At 42.4% G+C, this 23,983-nt stretch overlaps 1 protein-coding gene across 1 annotated transcript in view; it reads right to left on the minus strand.

The window, feature by feature from the left end:
- Positions 1 to 3,590: 3,590 nt before the first annotated feature.
- Positions 3,591 to 23,983, minus strand: part of Frrs1l (ferric chelate reductase 1 like) — a 22,569-nt gene continuing 2,176 nt past the window's right edge. The window contains exons 2-6 of the mRNA XM_004638103.2: positions 23,759 to 23,978; positions 13,238 to 13,322; positions 11,722 to 11,860; positions 8,847 to 9,093; positions 3,591 to 4,822 (exon numbers count right to left, since the gene is read on the minus strand). Coding sequence (XP_004638160.1) covers positions 4,650 to 4,822; positions 8,847 to 9,093; positions 11,722 to 11,860; positions 13,238 to 13,322; positions 23,759 to 23,978 — 864 coding nt within the window. The 3' untranslated portion in view covers positions 3,591 to 4,649. The remainder of the gene's footprint in view (positions 4,823 to 8,846; positions 9,094 to 11,721; positions 11,861 to 13,237; positions 13,323 to 23,758; positions 23,979 to 23,983) is intronic.

Genomic DNA, 23,983 nt, shown 5'->3' on the forward strand with positions numbered 1-23,983 from the left:
CTCAGGCTTATCAGTTCTGCACCCTACTGTCACCCCTTTGGCATCAACTCTGGAAAATACCTTAGACTAGAAGTGCATGGGAATGGCATTGTGCCACTTATTTATAATAATAAATCAATTATGTGTATTATAGATACAAAGTATTTATGAACTCAGGTATTTTTACAATTGGCCAAGAGTAAGTTACTGGCAGTATGATTTACAGCTTATTGTGATATACCCATGTGCCCCTGACAGAGTAAGTGTGGGAAAACCACAGGTTCAGGAGCCAAATGCAGCCTACTTCCTGTCATTGTTCAGTCTTCAAGGCAAGGATGGGTTTTCTTTTTTTTCTTTTTCTTTGTTTAGGGGTGGGGGTGGGGTTTGAGACAGGGTCTCACTATATAGTGCAGGCTGGCCTTGAACTCACTTATGTAGCCCAGGCTGGCCTCAAACTCACAGTCATCTTCTTGCCTCAGCCTCCTGAGTTCTGGGATTACAGGCATGTACCTAACGCCCAGTTAGGTTTTGCAATTTTAAAATGACTCTTAAAAATCAAACTGCAAATATCATTTCTGATACATGAAATTCAAATTCAGGGTCAATTAGCTTTATTGGAATATAGCCATGCTCATTCATTTATGTCCTGTCTACAGCAGAGTGGAACACCTGAGAGACACAGAGCACAAAGCCAAAGTATTTACAATCTGGCTCTTTACAGAGAAAGTTGATCAACCCCTGGGCTTGAGCTAAGAATGACACACAACCTCAGTGGTAACTTCTCTGAAGACAAAATCCTGAATATAAAGAGTAAACTTATTGAGAGAAATAGTAGTCAATAACATCTGGATTAGAAATTCATCCTTGATTACAAAAAAAAAAAGAAAGAAATTCATCCTTGAGATGTCCAAACTTTCTAATTTCTTTAATGACAAACACCAGCCCAATATAATGAAATATAGCTCCTACTGTTTGCCTGAAACCATGTTTACAAATCTGCCTTCAAGACTAGCATGGACTACACAGGGAATTGGGTTTCAGGTAAGAAGATGAACCAAAATTTTCAGCAAGTCACCTTCAAGGGAGACAATACATTCTTCTATTCAATCTGCATATTATTTTTAAAAACCTGATGGAAAGCACTAGAACGACTAATAAATTAATTAAAATGTTTTTAAGCAGAAAAGAAAGTTGGTAGAAAGTAAAATATTTCCCTTTCCCCAAATATAAAAACTCCTCTTACTCATGATAAATTACTAAAGGGGAGAAAAAGGCACACAAATAATTTGAATAAGGATAGTAGGGCCCACTTAATAAAAATTTTAATGAATTTGCAAGAAGATGCATGAATGTGTAGGAAATCATGTTACCTTCCTACAGCTTTGCTGCACTGGATTTATTGAGTGGTCTCTAACATCCTCACCAGTCCTGATAACTTATGTCAAATGACTAGCCTCAGTTCATTCACCTGTGAAATTATATTAATAGAATCATCCTGTGGTTGTGAGAATTACATGAATTCATCCATGGGATGTGCTTAGGGCAGCACTGAACACATCTAACTGGCGTTATTATCATTATCATTCTAGTCACACGCTTTACAAAAACACTGGTGGAGCCACTCGCCTAATAAAATGGGAGTACAGTAGTAAAGTTAAAAAGTTCTTTTGTACTAGGAAAAAAATGAATGAAGTCAAACTTCACAGACTTTTAGCTTCAGTGTGTCTATGAATTGATGGTTCTCCGAGATGGCATCAACTGCTATTCCATACTCCTGTTCTGTGTATTTCTGCACAATGATTGTCGTCTTAAAATGTCCACTAATGCTCACCGTAGGGCAAAATGGCCTTGGTACTAATGATTTCCCATTTGTTTCAAAAGACAAAGTTCAGTGTTTGGTAAAAGACAAGTTTATGGATTGATCACAGGTGGAAAAAGATAAAAACTAGCTAGTCTGACAACTTCTACGAAATACAGGTCTTCTGAGCCAGACAATCTTGCCATGATGATATATATTCATTTATTTCATATATATTTACTTTTTTCACAAATATTTTCTGAGCACCTACTGTGGAGTAGGCCTGCTATAGAGATGAGCAACAAGAAATGGTCCCTGTACTGAGGAGTTAGTAGGAAGGACAAAGCCAGCAATTAATATGAGTGCGGTAAATATTCTAACGAGGAATCCCAGTAAGCTCTGGGTGCTCTGGGCAGGGATCCAAAGCTACCTAGTCCAGGGAACTGGAGGACAAAATAAGGAAGCTACGACCTGAAAGAGGCATCACAATTTATCACACACAGAAGGCAGAGAATGTCTGAACACGTGCAGAGTTGAGAGGCAGCAGGTCTGGGGCTCGGGTGGAGCCAGCAGGGAAATGCTTCCCTGGCATGCACGTGCGCAAGGTGCCAGGTGTAACACCCAGCAATGAAAACAAGACACAACATCTGCAGTATTGAGAGCCCTTCCGTCCTGCTGGGGTATGGCGAAGGGGAAGAAGGGACAATACTGGAGCTCAGCAAATCATTTGCGTTGTACTAAGGGGAAAGACAAGTCACTGAGAGTTCCAAGCATGAATATGCAAAACTGGTAAAGTCCGATTAGTGAACTAAGTAGTGTGATTGAAATGTAAGCAAAAGGAAACCCCACTCATGCAGTCCTTCCCTTCTGGCTAGGAGTAGAAGTCTCTCCTTTGTTTTAACCCCTGTACAGCTCAACTATTGAGAGTAAAACATTTGAGTGCCTGTACACTCAATATCCTCCCTCCCAGCCAGTCACTAAGAAGACGCTACACGGCCACGCTCAGCCGTGACCAGAGAGCTTAGTGCAGAGCAGTGGCAGTCAAGTGGAACTGTGGACTTGAACCTTGAGTCTGCAGCCCTCCCCAGGTCCCCTGCTCACTCCACATCATTTCTTCTCTCTCCATCTGTATTTCTCCAACAACCCTTGGAAGCACATGGCAACTGTGTAGTGTCATTGAACATAACAGTTTTCCTTATTCGGTTCAGACCCAGAAATATGTGAAAGGTTTACTCACAGAGAGACTTTCACCTCTGACGTGAATATTGGAGATGGCTTTAGAAATCACAGGCTCTGGTGTTGCTTCATCACAAAGCTGAAGCTAACAACTGGGCCATGTCAGCGAACACTAGAACACCACAAAGGAAATGTCTTGCAGCACAACTGTGCTTGGGGACACCTCTCCTCTCCTGGGCTGTTAGTACAGATGTGTGGGGCAAAGAAACATTTGGGATCCTTGGAAAAGAGGAAACACATTACATCTAGGCATCATCATAAATTATACTGGCTGCAGGTCTTATTTACAAGCTGAAACATTTTGAATTAAAACTCCCGGGGAAGTGCCGGAGAGATAACTCAGCAGGCTAAGAACCTGCTTAGGCAAGCACAGGGACCAGGGTTCAATCCCCAGCACCCCATGCCATGCTGGCCCCACGCCCAGGGAGCACTGGGCTGGCCACTAAGACCAGGCATGGTGATGTGTCCTGTAATCCCAGTGCTGAGGAGGCTGAAAACAGGAGGGTCACTACAAGTCTGAGCTGCATAGTGAGGCCCTGTATCAAATACATTCAAAATAAAACAAAAAAAATCCAGCAGAATTCACTTTTTAGGCCATTTTCCCATTTTCTAATTAAAAAACAAAAACATCTCATGTTAAATTTTTTCTTGCTCCAAATCTCTACAATCTGCAAAATGTTGCTGTTATTAAAATGCTTTAAATTTTTGTTAAGATAATTTGTCTGTTACAACACATACTTAATGTATGCTGACTTTGACAACATTTTTTTTTTTTTTCCAGAACCAGGGATTGAACTCAGGCCCTTGTGCTTGCCAGGGAAGCACTTATTCTACTGAGCCATCTCCCCAGCCCCTGACAACAGAATTGTCGCTAATCATATATGAATACCCTAGTAGATATAATACAGTAGTAGAACAGCCTCAATTCTATTAAGAATTCCCATAGTTCTATCATTAAGATCATTTTACATTCTCAGGAATGCACACAATTCTGTTTCTAACTTTCCCAAACAGCTATAAAACATATTTTCTCATAGTTACGCACTAATTTAGAAGAACTTTAATCAATACAACCCATTTTCACATTATTGTACTCTCTCCTGTTTCCCCCATCAACTGTGGAAAAATCCCAAAGCATTTGTGTCCTACAGGAATTGTTCAAAAAGCTGCCTGTGAAGTGACCTTCAGGGAGGCTGTCCCTAGTAACACTCAAAGTAACTGTCTTGGGCTGTAGCACGGACACTAAAGACCGTTCAGAGACTTGATTTCTTTTCCTAGCTTTCTATCTGCCTTGCTATGTGGCTGACATGACAGGAAGGTCATAGAAAGGCAGCCTCTCTGGATCTGGAGTCTGATCAGGAAGATGGTAATCATACCATCTTCCACACAGAGACACTGTAAAGCTCAAATTAAAACAAAAACATTTGAAAGTGCTTACAAACTTTAAAGTACTTCCCTAAAGAAAGATCAATATTAAATTTCCTCTTTAACTAGAAAAAAAAGCTGGTTTTTTTTCTTCTAGAAACCTAAAATCATGAATTGTTTTTTTAACAACTTATCAGAAGCTAAAGTTATCCCAGTTATTCTTGAAAACTGTATTTATAGTAAAGGCTTTCCAATCTGTTGACCTTGAAGATCAAGGGGTTCCCATCAATAAGTAGAAGGTCAAAGCAACAATGAGGAGCAAGCAAAACGGAGATGAGAAGGTCTGATAGGCAGCTGATGGCATAAAAATGTCTTCATACTTGTAAATACTGACAACACGCTCGGAAGCTGGTGGCGAGTCTATATCATGTCGAGTGATAGAGCCTTTAAGAAAGCGAGATAGAAGAAGAGAGAGCAGTTGGAAAAAATACACTTAAAACAGCATTCAAGCAAACAGAAAAACTAAAGAAAAGTGTTGAGTGTTGAACACATCTATAGTGATTGCAAAGATCTGGAATCAGGTATTAGTTAGCAGAATCTGCTATCATTGTGCATATAATGAAGAACAAAGAAATTAGCTAGTTTCATCCAAACAGAGTGGTTTTCATTAATCTGCAACCCCACCCAACATCAGCACGCTATTTGTTTTTCCATGGCATCCTAGTTTTAAGACATCTACTTAGGGTTGAACAAATTCCTACTTGTAATGTGTCTAGTGAGTTTCAGATTCTTAATTCCACAAGGATAAGATATATTTTGATTTTTTAAAAATTTTTTATTTCGGGCCAGGGAGATGGCTCAGTAGGATAAGCACTTGAGGATAAGCACTTGACTGGCAAACGCAAGGATCTGAGTTCAATCCCTGGTTCCGCAAAAAAAAAAAAAAAAAAAAAAAAAAATTATTTCAAGTAGCAAATTCTACATTTTTTTCTACTCGAATTTTTCTTTTTCACACGCAGCATCAGCAACTCCCATTGGCATTAGCAGCTCCCTTATAAATGGAAGCCTCCCTCACAGTCTGTGGGACATAAGGAAGTAGTTTATCCCAGCAAGACCAGAGGGGCTGGGTCCACATTTCTGTCTGGTGGAGTGGAGATAAATGACACAGAAAGTAGTATAACTAAGAAATCAAATAAATCTTTGGTTAAGGAACTTTTTTTGGGGGGGGACCTGGTTACAAATAGAAAGGTTATGTGTAAAAGACAGTTAAGGGTTCAGTAGTAGAGGCTTGCCAAAAATATGTATGGCCCTGAGTTTGCTCAAAGGACCCCCATCAAATTTTAAAAAAGAATAAAGAAATAAAAGGTAGTTAATAAGCAGGGCATGGCAGGGTGCATCTGTGGTCCCCGCTACTGAGAAGGCTAAGCTGAGAGGATCCCTTGAGTACTGGAGTCTGAGGCCAACATGAGCAAAATCACAAGCTCATCTCCATGCATCTCTAAAAGGATGCATAATAAGCAAAAGTTTATTAGGAGCACCTGACCTCTTAAAAAGCCATATGAAACTTCTAGGAAAATGAGGTTGTGAATTCAGTGCAAGGCCCTCATTATGGTTAGGGCTCAGAGTAGGGGGGTGTGTGTGTGTGTGTGTGTGTGTGTGTGTTACTTGGAATTGAACACAGGGCCATCACACTGAGCTATATCCACAGCTCTTGTTATACTTAATTTTGATACAAGGGCTCACTAAGTTGCTCAGGCCAGGCTCAAGCTTATAGTCCTCCTGCCTCAGTCTCCCATGGTGAGACTACAAGCATATGCCATCATGCCTGACTACAGTAGGGGTTTTAAAGGTAATTTCTGGTGGAAAAGCCCTGCCAAACTTCCCATGTAAAGTTTCAGCTCTGTGAGCACACATTCCTCAGGATGGTACAGAGATTCTTCTCCCCAGGGCCCTCTCATCCTACCTCCCTCACCTCCCTGGCCATCTACATGAGCTCCCAGACCTGACCACACAAGCTCTATGAGGAAAATCCAGTCTTGAACTCACAAAGTTTGTCCCCACAAAGAGACCGTTAGAGAATGGTTAAATTTAGCCAGTAGACAGGTGCTAGAAGGGTACTCAGGAAACAAGAAAAACACAAGCCTGGACCCTGGGTAGGAGCTTTTGTGTATGGAAATGGGAGAAAACCAAAGTCTTGAGAAAACTTCTCAGATAAGGCCAGACGTAACTGGATAGGACTTTAGACGTGAGGATAGGAGGTGATGTACATAAGATGATCTTCTGAAATGCAGTTGTCCACTTTATCATTGAGTTTACCTTTTTATTTGTTTATTTGGTACAGTGTCTCACTATGCAATTCAGAGTGGTAGTGATCCTCCTTTCTCGGCCTCCCCAGCACTGGGATTGCAAGGGCCAGCATGGCATGTAGTACCAGGGAATGAACCTGGGTCCTTGTGCTTGCTGGGCAGGCACTTAGACCTCCAAGCTGTCTCCCCAGCCCGAGTCTACCTTTAGTGGTTTCACTTTTCCACAGTCAGTCAGGGCCCAAAAATACAGTACAGAGCAATATATATTGTGAGAGAGAAAACGAAAGCTCACATTTATGCTAACTCATCATATCATTATTATTTGTCCTATTCTTAGTTATTGTTGTTAATTTTTTTTTCTTTTTTCTTTCTTCTTTTGGCAAAACTGCAGATTTAACTCAGGCCCTTATGCTTGCCAGCCAAGCACTTATTTTACTGAGCTATCTACCTGGTCCCTAATTTCTTATAAATTGTGTACAGGAAAAAAAAATAATATACAGAGAGTTTCAGGCATCTACTGGGGTCTTAGAACACATTCCATACAAATAACTATGGGCTGTTGTACAGCACTTTCTGATCTATAAAGCAATTTCAAATACTTGTTTTCATTTAATCCTTTCAATAGTCTTATGAAGTAGACTATTATCCCCACTTTAAATATATGGAAATGAAGTTCAGATTTTAGATAGTAGGGTGAATATTAGATAGCTATGAAGGGCAAGAACTCGTACTCAAACTTTGGTTTTTAAGATTTCAAATTTCAGAACTTAAATAAGTTCTTTTCTGTGGGCTAATTTATTTATATAATTTATTTCCCTGAACGCAGAAAGTTACCTGAAGGTATCTTTGCAAGTCCCCTGATTAATCAGCAAATGAGAAAGGTGTCCAAAATCTGGAGGTGTCCATTATGCAATCTCCACACCAATCAATGAAAACAGATGGAACAAGAAACCCACCAAAAACTGCGATCAGATGAAGTGACAAAGAGCTGCTAAGGACATAGCCAAGGCAGAGGCAATTAGCAGGATGCAGGGTGCGTTTCTTGGTTTCCTGCTTAAGAATTGCAAGCCAAACTCACTTCTTGGTCAGGCTACTCGGCTACTCAGCAAGGAGGAATGCTCAAGATGGTGTAACTTGATTTTATCTAAAAGGTCTCCCGATGTTCCTGAGTCTTGGCTGGAGAAATGCCAGAGCACCTCACCTCCCAGGTGAGGTCATCCACAGGTCAGCGAGGAACTTACTAGAAATACACAGTTCAGCCCATCCCCACCCCAGGCCGGCAGAAGACCAAGGTAACAATACAGCCGGTGAATCGCTCATGCATATTAATGTTGGAGGGGTAAAGGGAGAGACTTGTAGAATAATCTGGAGGGTGCATGACCACCAGAATAGTCCTAAAGAGAGCATTGATAACATACTTGCTGCAAGCTCCAGAGAAACATTTCCCTGTTCAGTGATTTTCTGTTTGAGGACTATTAAGGGGTTAAGAGTATTTCCTGATTTTGGAGTCAAACAGACTTAGGACTGAATTTTAGTTCTCCCCTTAATTGGTTGTATAGCTCTGAACAAGTTCCTTAATGTCTCTGAGAGGAAGATCACAGCATCTAGATCTCTTGCAGGCTGTGGTAAGGAGTAAGTGGAAACATGGTGCAAATGGAACACCCCACGCCCCACAGAGCAAATACCTGTTTCATCAAGCACATAGCTCATTGCGTGCTACCTTGTGACACTCTAGCTTTGCTCGTGGGTGCTACCTGTCCTCGGGTACAAGCTCGTTATAATCTTCTGTCGAAAGGAGGCATAACTCTTTTTGCTGTGTGTAGGGTCTCACTACACAGCCCACAGTAGTGATCCTCCTGATTTCTGCCTCCTAAGTTCTGGGATTACAGGCGTGCGCCACCATGCCTGGACTCCATCACTGGCTCAGCGCACACGAGGGTGGGGCCAGCATGGCATGTGGAGCCAGGGATCGAACACTGGCCCCTGAGCTTACCTAAGCAAGCCCTTAGTCTACTGAGCTATACCACCAGCCCTTCTTTTTTTCTTTTATATTATTCAGAGTGCTTAAGGCTGTCTGATGTGCATGGTGCAACGCCAATGAATAACAAACACAAGCACAGCGGTGGAGGCTGTTCAAGGCAGATGCTGAAGTGTGAGCTTACCCTGAATAGCTGGACCCCAGGCAAACAGGTAATACCAACTCAAATGGAGATCAACAATTGTTTCGTCTCTGGGGACATTCACAGGGCGTTTGAACCTGCAAGTGACGCGATTATTCTCGAAAACTCCTTCTTCATCTCTGGCAGGATTTCTCTGAATCTCCTTCGCCCACTGGCCCACATTGTAAAAGTGCTGTATGCGGACCCTGCCATTGTCATCGTGGACGCAGGCCATGACATCATCACCACCCTGGTATGGAAAGGATTCAGAAGAAAAACAAACCAATTTTTTGTTTTGTAAGCTTTTCACTCAGAAGTACACATTCCATCACTTCTGTAATTTGAAATCCTACCAAAAATGATTTTATGGCCGGGGATATAGCTCAGTGGTGGTCAGATGCTGTTGATCTGCAACATCCTTAATGATAGCAACAATAATAATAATAGAGTTCTTCAAGCTAACCCAGGAAATTAATGAAACTCAAGGAAGGATATACAGAAACCCTGATTTATACCCACTTGGTCAGAAACACAGGTCCCAACTGATTTGCAATTGGCATCTTAAGTGAGTATAAGTCAGGCAGATATGAGATAATCAAAACATACAGTAAATATTTAAACTTTCAAATATTTTAAATTATTATAGTAAAAGACACATTGATATTACTCTCCTTCAAAATAGAGCTCCTTCTTTGAGCACACTAATAACATCCTTGTCCTGTTCTGCAGCACTTCTTGAGGCTTCTTTTATGTGCATCTGTCCACAGCAGCCTCAATGTCTTGAATTAATTCAAAAAGTTTAAGGAAATTTCTGTCAAATGAAAACATCACAGTGCATCCTCATTTAATTTTTTTCACCAGATATGACACCAAATGATTTCTGGCTCTTTCCCAAAGTCAAAATGACTGTGAAACTAATAGTTTTGAGTTGATTTAGGACACAGAGGCAGCCATGACAGTGTAACTAAAGACACTCTACTCTCTAAGGAGGATTTCTATAACCTTCAGAAAGTGGCAAGAATGATGGGGTAAATGTGATCAAAGCAAGGGGGAGGGCTGGCCAAATAGCTCAGCAGATTAAAGCACCTGCAAGCAGGCACAGGGGCCAAGGGTTCAATCCCTGGTCCTGCCCTGCCAGTGCTGCCCCCAGCCCCTGGGGCACGCAGAGACAGCAATTGAGACTGGGCATGATGAACACGCCTATAATCCCAGCTCTTAGGAGGCTGTAAATTGGCGGATCAGTACGAGTCCAATCTAGTAGTAAGACCCTGAACACCCTGTAAACCCATCCCTAAAATTAAAAAAAAGCAAGGGGGAGAATTTTGAGGGAGATTAATGGCAATAAGTCTTTTACTACAATAAGTTTTTAAATTTTAAATAGCCACCATATTTTTTTCATCATGCTTTTAGGGACAATAATTTATGCTTGTGCCCACATGTGTGTATGTGTGTGCACACATGTGCATATGTGTGTAAAGGGTGCTGGCCCTTTGAATCATTAAATTCCTTCAGAGTTGGTTTTTTGTTTCAGTTAAGGCCTTTCAGAGGATTGAGCCAGCCAGTTACTCTGACTTGATCTTTTTAGGTAAGTTAAACATTGCTCTTTATAATACTCTCTCTGCCCAAAGGTGTCCCACTAGTCATTTGTTATAACATGTAATGTATGTACCTATTTCTACATATAATAACAAATCTGTCCCATCTGAATATGCAAAAGATTTCCCAATAAAATCTCCTTGTTTTCTTTGTTCAAGAAGACACTACTTTGGGAGTTATCCCTAGAGCTTTTTCTTTTTTGCTGCAAGTAATACATCTTCACTCTTATTTCCTGGTTGTGCTTATCTGCTTTGTGCTCATCAGGGGGTAAACCATTCCATTTGGTTTCACAGGGACAGACTGACTCTTAATGAGTGGGATCTGATGCTATCAGGAAGGAACTGAACTGGAGGACACTCCGTTGCTGTCCATTGGAGAAGTGCGGGCACATAGTGAAGAACCACCACACTTGTGTCACAGACGTGCTCAGCGTTGAGCGTGTGAATAAAAGGGAAAAATCAGTTGGTATTCAATGTCTCTTCTTCCATGAAAAGAACATGCTTTGATAGCATATTCGAGACTGACTAGAGAAAACCGGAACCCAAACCATGGACTGCCACCACATACAGCTGAGCCCAACCAAGGCACACATGTGAACGAGAAATACTGTAAATGCTTTCTGCTTTTAGATGTGCAGTTCTAGAGGTACTTCCTGCAGCGTTACCATGGACACAGTATCTAACTACAGTTCCATAAGCCACTTTATATTCTGATAACCAATCTTTCCACTTAAGCTAGATTTTATTATTTTATTTATTTATTTATTTGGTACAGGACAGTGATCCTCCTGTCTCCGCCTCTCTAGCACTGGGATTGTAGGTATGTGCCATCACACTAGGTTTTAGTGGATGACACAGCTCACCCAGGGTTCTGGGGCCAGGATAGCATGCAGTGCCAAATCAGGTCCTCATGCTTGCCAGGTAGGCACTTAGATGACTAAGCTTTGTCCCCAGTCCCTATTATTTTATTTTGTACTTGGGACTAAACCCAGGGTCTCATACATGCTAGGTAAGTAACCTATGCATAAGCTTTTAAAAATGTTTATTTTGAGACAGATTCTTGCTAAGTTGTCCAGGCTGGTCTCCAACTTGCAATCATTCCTGCCTCCTGAGTACCTGGGGTAATAGGTATGTGCTTTATTTTTTTTTTTAAACCTGCAGTAAAAGAGATGTAACTAACATAATAATTATACCTCTTTGATCAATTCATTTGCCTCTCACAATGTAAAAGAGCACAACAAACAAAAAAGAAAAGCCTGTTTCTAGCATGATTTGCATCTTACCATTTTCTTGTCTGAAGAGAATCCAACTGCTACCCAGCCATCTGTGTCTGCACTCAGCTCAAATTCCACATCAGCCCCTATTATCCGGTAGCTAAGGAAGTAGTCACAGGTCTCCGCATTACAGCCTGGCTTGCCGTATCTAGAGGATACATCAGAAGAGACATTGGCACTTGCGCTTGTTAAATACAGTAGGAGAGCATCTACTATGCATTGAAGAGTATGCTAAGAAATATTATTAAACATTAAATCTTTGCTTCTTGGGATCTCAAAAATACAGTTTCACCCAGGGACCTTAGCAATGATCTGTTCTACTTTATCTACATAAAAAATGAGGCCCAAAGAAGAGAAAGGGCTTGGTCCGGGTTGCCTAGGGAAGTCTGTGGCAGCAATGGCAATCAAATCTAGGTCTCTACACCCCAATGTTCTCGGCATGACGTTAGAGTTTCTTAAACTTCAGTTACTACTGGAGGAAAAAGAAACTTAAAGTGGCCCATTTTCAAGACAAAACAGCTAAACCCCAAGTAGCAAATACTGCTTGACAACGTTCATGCACTTGTAGGATGGCTGGGTAGACAGGACCTTGAGGGAAAGATAGCAACAGTAAACAAGCCTTTGTAGAATGGAGGCATGGTGGGGGAGGGAGAAGAAGAGCGGAGTCTTCTAGATAAAGCTAAGCAGAAAGAGTTACATTGCAAGGTCACATGAAATCACTAGTCAGGCACATGGGCTTCCCAGAGAGCTCTACAGTAAAGAACAGAGTACGATGAAGGAATCCAAACTTAAATTGGGAGGGAGGCCAGGAAATTATCTTACAAAGAGGCGATGAAACATTAGGTGATGGCTGGGGAAAGACTGTGCCTCCCTTTCTACCGGGCCGTGAAGAGCAACAGGAAGGACTCCTGTGTGCTGGAGTTTAAAAGGCCTGGTGCAAGGGCTTTGCTCGTGCCTGTCCATCAGGCATGCAGGCTTGCAAGGCCGGCTGCATTAATGCTTCGCTTTCATTTTCTCCCTGCCTCTGGAGTCCATTCTTCAGATGTGTGAATGCATTTCTCACATGACTGAATTATTTTTGAATATCTTCTGGGGGAAAAGGGATTTGTTAAGAATTTACATTTTTTTGTGAATTCAATGTGTATCACTCTTTTTACTTAAAAATATCACAAAATTCCTAGTTAAAATGTCACAAAACTTAAAATTATATATAAGTCAAATTAAAACCAAGGATCACTGAAACTCACAACATTCGTGTCATGAACCCTCCTCACACAGCCAGTGGCTGAGGAAAGGCCCGTGTCAATGGCACCCCACCCTGGAATGGAGAGCGCGAGAATGCCCTCGGCTTCAGGGCGGCCTGAGCGAGAACACTGAGCAGCCATCAGAAAATGCCGTAACCTTGCTGAAGTCACAAAGGACCAAGGGCCCTGGACCAGCGTGGGCTGCATGCAACTTACATGCTACCTTGAGAAATAAACACATTTGTTAGCTTTCAATTTATCCGGCTTGCAGTTCTACAAACCTAAAGCATCCCTTGGTTTTTCCACAGTCTTCTACTTTGATTTTGGCAAACGGATCCACAGGAGGAGCGGTGGGGAAAGGGTAACCTGGCAGGAAGAATAAGAAATGGTGAGAAGATCCAGCAACAGCTCTTCCAAGGAGCTTTTCTTGAATGTGCCGCCTATTTTCTATGGCACATGTCTAGCAATGTTTGGGGACTTCCAGAAGGATTCTAACTGATTGAGCCTTCATGAGGGAAGAACATGGACTCACTCCTTCAGATTCAGACGTAGGAAGGATCTGGGAGTGGATGGGTCTGTTTCTCATTTTACAGTCAAGGAACAGGAGACACAGGGTGGAGCATAATTCCATACCACCACTGTCGCTTGGTAGTTTTAAAATCAGTTTTAATACAGTGTCCATGCTCTAAAGAAAAAGAAGACACTGACAATGATACACTAATGTTCTTGATAGTAGACTTTTTCCACTTAGGTACACAGAGTTTTCCATTCCCTTTCCCAAATCTGCTATCTTGCTTAAGCAGTAGCATTTCCACATGTCTCTAAAGCCCTCAAAGAGAATTCCAACATCTGTGTACATTTCTTATGAGATCACTGGCCACCATAATGTGCCAAGCTACATACTGAAGAACAGGCTGCCTTCTGGCTTCAGTTTATAACAGAAATCCTTTTCACCTGGGCTGTTAATCGCACGTACACAGGTCCCATGTATGTTCTCTTCCAAGTACAAAGTTTGGCACTGGACACTTACATATGTAAGTGATTGTCAAGTGATAAAATCACCTACAGATATTAGGTAATGTAAATAAGCTTGAGGAAAACAGTGCTCTTCGCAATGATTTTGAAGTATTCTGTGACTTGTAATGCTTTTTAAATTAAGTTTTGTTTTATTTTGTTCCATTAGATTTATTATACATTAGGGATTGGAGATAGAGCTCAATGGTAAAGCATGTTCTTCGTATGCTTAAGGCCCTGTGTTCAATTCCTATCCCTGCAAAGAAAAACAAAACAAAACAACAACAAAAAGAAAGAAAGGAAAGGAAGGGAAAAGAAAGGGTCTCTAGGCTAGTTTGCTGGCACACCTGGTGCCTTCAGAGTACCTCTATGATGCCAGACCTTGAGCACATGACATGACTGTCACCACCCCTAGGTAACTGGGTCACACACATTACTTTTTCTAGTTCTGTGCTTATTTTGCACTACAACCTGCACTCTCTTCAGTATACAGACTGAATCTGGCTCTGGATGAGGTTTTTGTTTTGCTCTTACTATTTACTGAGCAACTTTTCAATGCTGCAAACCTAGGTGAAGCATCTTCATGTGTGTTCTTCCTCTTCTGTCTCACAATCCTGAGGACATTTTCTTTCTCAATGTATTTATCCAGGAATGCAATGACTGTGGGCTCTCTGTATTTAATTCTGCAGGTGACTGAGAAAATCTCTCTTAATGCTGCTTCTTGCTTAGGTTTCCCATGCTCTAAAGCAAAGAAAAAAAAAACTGATGACACATTTGTGTATTTGATAGTAGATTTTTTTCACTTGTGTACATAATAGGATTTTTCCATTCTATTTCTAAAATTACAAAGGGACATATGGCCCTGATTAGCATGAACTGCATGTAATTTTTACTTTGAAAAGTAAGCACATTTCAAACACATGCTCACTACTTCCTATCTTATAGACTAATACACTGGCATATGATAGCTATCCATAAATGCCAGTTCATGGGGGTGCAGCTCAGTGGTAGAGCATTAGACTGAATAAATGCCAGTTGTGATTACCACTGGATCAGTCTTACTACTAAGTTTTATAAATTGGACTGAGAACTAAAAATCGCTGGGTAAGCAAAACAGATATCTAATCTCCAAATAAAAACAAGTTTTAGAAGAAAGCTCAAATAAATGTTCTGAACTAAGGTATCAGTGCTGGCCAATAGCTTCTCCGGCACTAATTTTCTATCATCATGTAGGTTTCTAAAACTTGGAATGAGAACTTGTATTCTGTTAAATGCACCTGTGCAACCCTTTAACAATAGGTTGAACTCAGGGCTTCCAGCTTGCTGGATAGGAAGGTCTTTGTTACTCAAAACCTGTTTGAATCACACCTGAATGTGCAGAGATGAAATGACTCAGAATGGGAAGTGGTCACCAGAAAAACCCATCATGTGATTACAGGTTTAGGGCCTGCAGCCTGTCCCTCTTTGGGAGAAGGGAGGCAGGAGACTGGGTTCAACCACATGGCCAATGATTAAATCCATCATGCCTAAATAACAAAGGCCTGGGGCCAGTGAGATGGCTCAGCGGTGAAAAGTGCCCACAAAGGGAAGATTAGGCAGGCACAGGGGACCGCATTTAGTTCCCCAGCACCACATGCTGTGCCAGCCCCACCCTCAGGGTGGGCTGAGCTGGCCAAAAAAAAAGAAGAAGAAGAAGGAAAACCTACATATTGAGGGCAGGGGAGATAGCTCAGTAGAATAAGCACTTGCCTGGCAAGTGCAAGGGCCTGAGTTCAATCCCCGGTTCTGAAGAAAAAAAAACAAAAAACAAAAGACCTAATAAGAGCTCCGGACACTGAAGCTCAGTGGGCCTTCCTAGATGAATACAGGAAATGTTGGGAGTGTGACACGATGATTCCACAAGAGACCACATGAAGTCTGCCCTCGGGGTCCTGCCAGTCCTCACGCTATGCTTCTCTCCGTGAGCCGGTGCAGGGCTGCCTCCCTCGTGCCCACACTGCAGTTGTGAGCATGCTGCTTTCCTGAGTTCTACAAGGCAATCCAGCAACTCATGCAGCAGGAGTGGAAGGAAGCCCCTGCAGTCATAGCTGGTTGGTTTGAGGTGTGGGCAGTCTTGCTGGGGGCCAGGACCTTTAACTTGTGGAGTACACATTAACTCTAATTAGTACCAAAATAAACTGTAGCGCACTAATGGGATGTGGTATTAGAATACTGCACAGCAATTTTACATTCTTGCTGAAATTAAATGATCCCTCAAATTTGAGTAGAAAGTAAGTTTATACCATGTGCCGGTATCTATATTCTTGTCTTCTGGCTACAACCCAGCCTTCCCGAGCCTGAGTACTTGCACACCCCTCCTCCTTTGCCAGCTGCTGAGGCCATGCCAACAGAAGGCATTCAAGGGAGACAGGAGGAGGCAAGGGGGACTGTTCCTTCCTGTCAGATTGCTGTCCCGATATTTAAATCCTCAGGAACCCTGCTTCATCCTTGCAGTGGAAGTTGGCTTAGGTCCCCAGCTTTTTGCAAGACTCTCAGAACCAGCTTCCTCCCGCAGCTCAACAGGGCTGCAGCTGGGCAGAGCCCCATTCCCCACCATCAGTCACAACTATGGAGGCCCCTTGTCCGAGCTTGCAGATTCTGCTAACCCCAAACCTTTCAGTTTGCAACTCCTGAGTTGCTCTCTTCACTCCCTCAAACTCTTATAGAATTCCCTAGGCTGCTCATCCCTGTTTAAAAAGCTTAGTATAATTACTGTCTTCCTAACTGGAATATGACTGATAAACTGAATGGATTAATTCTCAAATATACAATGTATTTTCCAAGACTGTAGCTTATTAGCAGGTGTTATTTTGAAGGCTAGAGAATAATGCTATTCAATATTCATTACTCTGTTTCATATGCACTACACATTTCAAGTGGTAAATTGCTTCAACAAGCTTCTTTTGCTAGCCAGATGTGGTGGTACAGCCCTGTAATCCCAGCTACCTGGGAGGGCGAGGCAGGAGGATGCAAAGCTCAAGGCCAGCCAGGGCAAATGTCTCAAATAAGAGCTATGGATGTTGCTCAGTGATGCAATATTGTGTAGCACATGTGAGGCTCCAAGTTTAATCCTCAGTACAAAAATAAAAGGTGTTCTGACAGACACGCGCACCTTAGAAAAACAATGTTTTACTGTGATAAACTTACCACATTAGTAACAATGGAAATGAGACAACATGGGATTGAAAGGAAGTTCTCACCTCCATGAAGCACGGAATTCTACCTGCTCTCACTGGAAACAGCCCTTCGTCTTCTACACACCACCATCCCGAGCTTCTAGCACAACCAGGTGAGGTAAGGCAGTTGCCAAAACTGCTGGCAGCAGAATGTATATCTAAAATCCAGGTTCTCATAGCTCCTCACTGGGCCAGTGGAGCTATCATGCCACATTAGCTAACAAATGCACCACATGAGCTAGCCCATGGCCGCGCAGAGGTCCAGACCTGGGTCATACCCCACCCAAGCAGAATAGACTAACAAGGGCCTGACCCAACTTACTATTCACCATCTATGTTTATTTTCATGCGTGTGTTCCTAAAAAGTGTTTATGTATGTTACCAATCTGCATAAATGACACAATACAGTAAGTCTCATTTTGTCTAATATTTTCCTTTCAGAATCTACCTACATAGGTAAATCTAGGACCTCCTATTACTCCTGGCTGAATAGTATTCCCTGATGTATAATCATATTTTCTTAAGTATCTTTCCAGGTTAAGCCATTTTGGTTTCCTCCAGTGTTTACTTTGTCAAACAATAAAGAGACAAGCCTCCTTACCTATGTTTCCTTTTGGCATAGGCAAGAGGTATTGTTTTGTTTTAATAAGCCCAGGAAGCAAACTGACAGGTCACATCTTCAATTCCACTGAGGGGTGAATGAGATAGTGCTCAGCATAACATTCCAGTGTATGGTCTCATCAGTAGTGTGTGACTGTCACGGCTTTCCCACATGCACGGTTGTACTTGTACGATCATTTCCAAATTTTACTTTGAATTTTCCTGAGTAATGGTGGAGCCAACATTTTAAATATGTCAATTTTCCCTTCTGCAACATGTATTTCTAGCCTTTTTATCCAGTGTGTTATCTGAGTTTTGATCTTTTTCATGAGAATTTAAGAAATGTAAGCATTTAAGAAAACTGTGGGCTTCCAATGTTGCCATTTTTTCTCCCAGTCTGCCACCACTTTAGTTTTTTATTTCTCTTTCGTCTTGGATTCAAATCTTTGAATTTGATGTGTTAAGACAAGCATTTTTCTTCTTTTGGTGATGCTTTATAGGGTGTCTTGTAAGACATTACCCTCTACTCCAAGGACATGAAAATATCCCTCTCCATTCACTTACATGGTACCTCGGTTCCCAAACTTAATTCTTTCCATGATTCTGGTTGTGAACCGAATTGAACAGGAATTGAATCAAATTTCCCAGTAAGGCCAACATATGAGTTTGCCTATTTTGTGTATTTTATGTTAATGGAGTAACATATGACCTTTTGTGTCTGGTTTCCTTCAGATAGCATATATATATATTTTTACATTTATCCATGTATCAGAGCTTGGATCCTTTTGGTGTCTATACATTATTCTATTCTATGAATAGACCATATTTCTTTATTCATTCATCCATTTACAGACATTTGGGTTGTTTCCATTTTTTGCTATTATTTTCTATGTATGTATGTATGTATTTATCTATCTATCTGTCTATCGATCTATTTATTTATTTACTTGGTACAGGGTCTTGCTATGCAGGTCAGACTCATAGTGAGCCTGACCCAGCACTGGGGAGCACATAAGCCACCATGCCCAGGGCTCTGGGCCCACATGACATGAGATACCAGGGGTCAAACCCAGGTCCTTGCACCTGCCAGTAAGGCACTTAGACCGCTGAGCTATCTCCCCAGCCTGATTTTTTTTTTCCATTACGAATAAAGCTGCTGTGTGCAAGTCTTTGTGTGAACATACATTTTCAACTCTCCTGGAATAGAACTGCTGCATCATACACTAACCCTGTATTTAACTTCTTGAGGAACTGCCAAATTATTTTCCAAAACAGCTGCAACATTTTACATCCTTATCAACAATGGATGACAGGTCTAATTTCTCCATATCCTTGCTAACATTTGCAATTTTCCTTTTTCTAAAAAAAATTATAGCCATCTTAGTGTGGGGGTGTATCATTATGATTTTTTTTTCTTTGTGACGTAGGTATCAAATCCAGATCCTCACACATGCTAAGCATTTCACAACTGAGCTATCCCCTCAGCCCTGTGTGATTCTGATTTGCGTTTTTTAATGGCCACTGATACTGAGTGTATTTTCGTGCATCTCTTGGCTACTAGTGCATCTTCTCTGGAGAAATGTCCTTTTAGAGACTCCCCACTTTAAATCAGGTTACCTCTACTTTTGTCATTACAATTTATCAGCTTTTTAATCTCTGCTATATCTACTAATATTATTGGTCTTCTCTTTTTGTTTTTCTTTTTTGATCAATCTTGTCAGAACAAATTCTGATGGTTAAATCTATGTGTTAATTTAGCTTGGACTCATCTGCTCAGATTTGTGGTCAAAGATTATCATGGTGGTTCCTCTCTGAGGGTGTTTCTGGAGGAGGCTAACATTTATACTGGTGGACTTGGAGTTAAACAGATTGGACCAAATCAGTCAAAGGCCTGAAAAGAACAAAAAGCATGATTTTCTCCAGCGAGGTCGCAATAGGTACCTTTAGATTTGAGCTTTGTCACTGTCCATTCCTGGGTTTTCAGCTTGCTGGCCTGCAGATTTTGGACTTGCCAGGCATGTGGACCAATCCTTAAAATAAATCTACTATTGAATAGATTTATTTCTTTGCTGAACCCTAGTACACTTCACTCATATTTTTAATGAATCACTTTGGACTTTCTTAATTATCTTTACTGAATATTTGGTTTCTATTTCATTAATTTATCTGTATCCCTACTATGTCATATGTTTCCCACTAGATTCTTCAGATTCTGAGGAATCTTCGGCCTTTGTTCTTTATTTGTACCACTGGTAAAGGCCAACAGTTCATTCACCTGTCTGGAGAGAAGTCTAGCTCCATATTCCACAAGTAGGTCAACCCCAGGTGTCCAGTTCCAAGTGTCTTCACTTCCTCAACACTCTTCCTCCTAAATTTGCTGTCTCAGTGAACAATCCCAACACCCTTCCAGTCTCCTAATCACAAAACCTTAATCCTTTGTCTACCTGGTAACTTTACTCAGTTGTCTCTTCCTGTTTTTCCTACCTCAGATACCTCAGCCTGTCCTTTGACCTCCAATATCCAGTTCCTTCCCTTCCCCACACAAACTTCTCAAGTTCCATTTTTTTGTGTATGTGATATTGGTGATAGAACTCAGGGCCTTGGGCATGCTAGGCAAGTGTATTACCACTGAGCCATGTTCCAGGTCCATGTGCCATTTTCTAAACCAAAAATCTGACCCCTATTACTTTACTTCTAAAAGACCTTTCCTGCCCCTCACTCTACACCCCTACACTGTCTCCCCTACACTGATCTGACTTCCTCAGTCTTGAGCCCTAAGGATGAACCACACAAATACACAGGCTTTCTTTCCCCTCCCCTTAGCTTTGTCTGGTCTCCCACTTCTGATGGCTTTTTCATTTGCCTTGTTCCCTTCACTTCTTTTTCTATTTTGATGCTATGTTTTTTTCCCTCTAAAATAAAAACCTGACGGAAGCTAAATAGTACTGGTTTGGGGAGTTAAAAAAAAAAACTATAAAAACTCTTCCTTTTCACATAGACTCTATAAACTTTCTATGGCTTCTCTGTGTTTGAAAATAATTCTTTTCTTCTCTTCCATTCATTTTTTTCTCTCTAGTCTTCTGCTCCCATGAGATATTTCTGTAACATGAGAAGTAGTAATGTTCTTGGTAGACTTTTGAGGTTCTCCATATGGTTTTGTGGTTTCCATTCTCATCTAATTCACTATTCCTTTCCTGCAGTCCCCTGAGCCTGTTTTGCATACTCTACTGAGCGGTTAATGGCTTCTGGTTTGCCATTTATTGCTTCTAATTAACTACTGGAATCACACCCTTCAGGTATTAATTTAGTACTTGATTCCTTCGAGTTTTTACCAGAAATAGACTGGCCATACCTTCAGCTTCTTCTCTGCAAACTGCTTCATGAGTTTTCTTCTGGACTGGCTAAATTGTTGTTTCTACTAGCCTCTATAATGAAGTGGACGTATTCAGCTCCACACTCATGTGACTGCAGCTTCTGCAGGAGCACCCTGCTACTGTAGGGTGTCTAACTCCCTACCATATCAATTCTAAACTCCTCAAGTTTGTTCATAAAGATGCGCAATTCTCTCCTCCAAGTCTATTTCTGGCACTTTGTCAGCAGGAATTCTCAACGCTAGGTAGAAGGGACACCTTCCTTGCACCATTTTATCCATAAAATCCGTTAACAAATGCACAAAATTATCTGCTATTTTCTAGCTGTGTTCCTTTAGCTAAAATATTCTAATTTTCTATGGGTCAGTTTCCTTAACTCTAAAGAGTGCATAATAAGGAGCCAAGGAGATAGCTCAGTAGAATAAGTGCTTGCCTGGCAAGCACAAGGGCCTGCATTCAATCCCCAGTTCTGCAAAATAAAATAAAATAGTGAATAATAGTAGCATCTAATTCACAGAGGTGCTATAAAGATTAATGTGGTAAAGTACCTGAAAAACACTGGCACATAGTAAGCAGTGAAGAAAAGTTAGCATCAATGAGCTAGACTCATGGAAGATACAGTACAAACATAAGCCAAGATTCAATTCAGTTGTTTTCCAGAGAATCTGCAAGACATTATTTGGCCATAATCAACTGGTAATTTGTTTTACATTCTGGGTTTAGAACCTCAAGGGAAAAAGATATATATTCAAGAACCAAGATCCAATCCAAATTCTTGAGTACAGAAAACAAAAAGGCTGTGGCAGGACTCAACAGTGGGCTGGGAGAGAATACCCTTGTCTAGTGGGGTGGGGGAATCCAGGCTGGCTCCTTGAAAGAGGTGGCATTTGAGCTGGGACTATCAGCACGAGTAGCACAGACTGACAGCAGATAGATAGCCTCATGATTCTGAAAACTAGAGTAGTGAACCCAATACATCATTTAAATTTGAAAAGTGAACACACTGCGGGGTTCGGGGAACTGATCAAAGACCATGAATCCGCGGTGCACAGCTTCTGCATCTGGGGACCTTGAGCAGTCTAGACATTGGATAAACAATCTCTGCACAGGGCAGGTAAAGGCCAGTGGGCTCTCCCCAGGCCTCAAGGAAATCCCTACCCCTACCCCTATTTTTCTAATTCTCTTTTCTGATGTTCCACTATCAGGCCATCTCTTCCTTAAATCCTCAGTGTGGGGCTGCAGTGCAGCTCAGGAGTAGAGCACTTACCTAGCACGTGGCAGGCCCCGTGTTCAACCCCCAACACCACAAAAGCAAAAACAAATACAACAAAAATTTCACTAAACTCAGTTTCCTACTTACCTGGAACCTGCAAAGGAAGAACCCTGCAGAGAAGAAGCCAGGGTTCATCTCCCCTCCTGGGTCCATGGGCCACCCCAAGTCTACACACCCATCCTCACCGCACTACGGGACGCTTCCTGGCACTTCCTTTTCCTCTGCCTCCTGGGACACCCTCTGTAGGTTCTGTCTCTCCCCTCTAGCCTCCTCTATGCCTATGTGTGACCACATGTGAAGTAAGTAGTTGCATGAAACTTCTGAGTAAACTTATAAAGGAGTCAGGGCCCTTCCTTCTTTTTCCCACTATCTGGAATGTGAATTCAATGGCTGGAGTTCAAGCACTCATTTGGGATTATGAAATTACCTGCTATGAAAAAGCAGAATAAGATCCAGGGTCCCCAGAGGCCAGGGAGCCTCCATACAAGTTGTGTATTCCCTACTGCTACATTTCTTTACTGGAGAGGGAAAGTTTTTTCCTGCCGATGGTATTAACGTTTGCTGTACAGAGGTAAACCTAATCCTAACCCGCAGAGACATCCAAGCAGGTATCAACGTTTCAACTCCCAGACTGATTCCTGGATATGCCCCTTAGCAGAAGAAAAAGAAAATCTCTACATCCCCAAGTTACAGAAGTAAGACATGAGTCTCTGTCTCTTCTGAACCGAATCAGTTTGGCTTTTGTCCTGAAGCCACCCTAACGCCCTCCGGGGCGAAACTGGTGGCTGACATCCCCAGGGAGCTGGACCCACATGGCCCCAGCAATGGTGGCTCTCATAAAAGGACCATACTGTGTGTGGTGACAGCTAATAAATGAGCTGGGAGATGTGACCCAGCTCTGATAACCGGCAGTGAGCACCAACAAAACTTAAGAAGGTGGAGCGCCGGGTGCTGCAAATGTAGGTCATCTCCCTGTAAGTTGTTTTTTTTTTTTCCTCTCTCAGCTGCCCTGGTCTCCCATACTTCAGACCAGATGGTGGCCTCCTCCCGGGCAGGAAGGATGGAAACCACACACTGGGAACTGGGGGTGGGGGTCAGCACACCCTATCCAGGGCTTCGCAGAAATTGGGTTACTACCTCCGGCTCTGTGCCTCAGTTTTCCACGTGGAAAGCGGGCAGTAGGCGCCTACAGCTCTTCCAGCCCCTCCTCCACGCTCGCGGGGGGCTGAGCTGCTTCTACCATCGTCCTCTCTATCCCCTCGCGTCCTCCCTCGGTCCCCACCCCGCGGGTCTCCCCTCTCGCAGCCCCTCGACCTTCTGCAGCCTCACCCTCCTCCGACAGGTAACGCAGGTCGTAGAACTCCCCCGCGAAGGTGCCGTAGGTGGAGTCGTGGCGTGGCACCGCCTCGTCGGCACCCGTGTCCCCTCGCGAGCGGCCGCGGGGTCCCCGGCCCCCCGGGCCCGCGCCGTCATCCGCTGGGCTGGCGCTGCAGGTGTGGAACCCCGCCAGCAGCAGCAGCGGCAGCAGCGGCGCCCAGGGGCCCGGGCCCTGGC

Source organism: Octodon degus, unplaced genomic scaffold, assembly GCF_000260255.1.
Source record: "Octodon degus isolate 3935 unplaced genomic scaffold, OctDeg1.0 scaffold00094, whole genome shotgun sequence".
Classification (NCBI taxonomy): Eukaryota; Metazoa; Chordata; class Mammalia; order Rodentia; family Octodontidae; genus Octodon; species Octodon degus.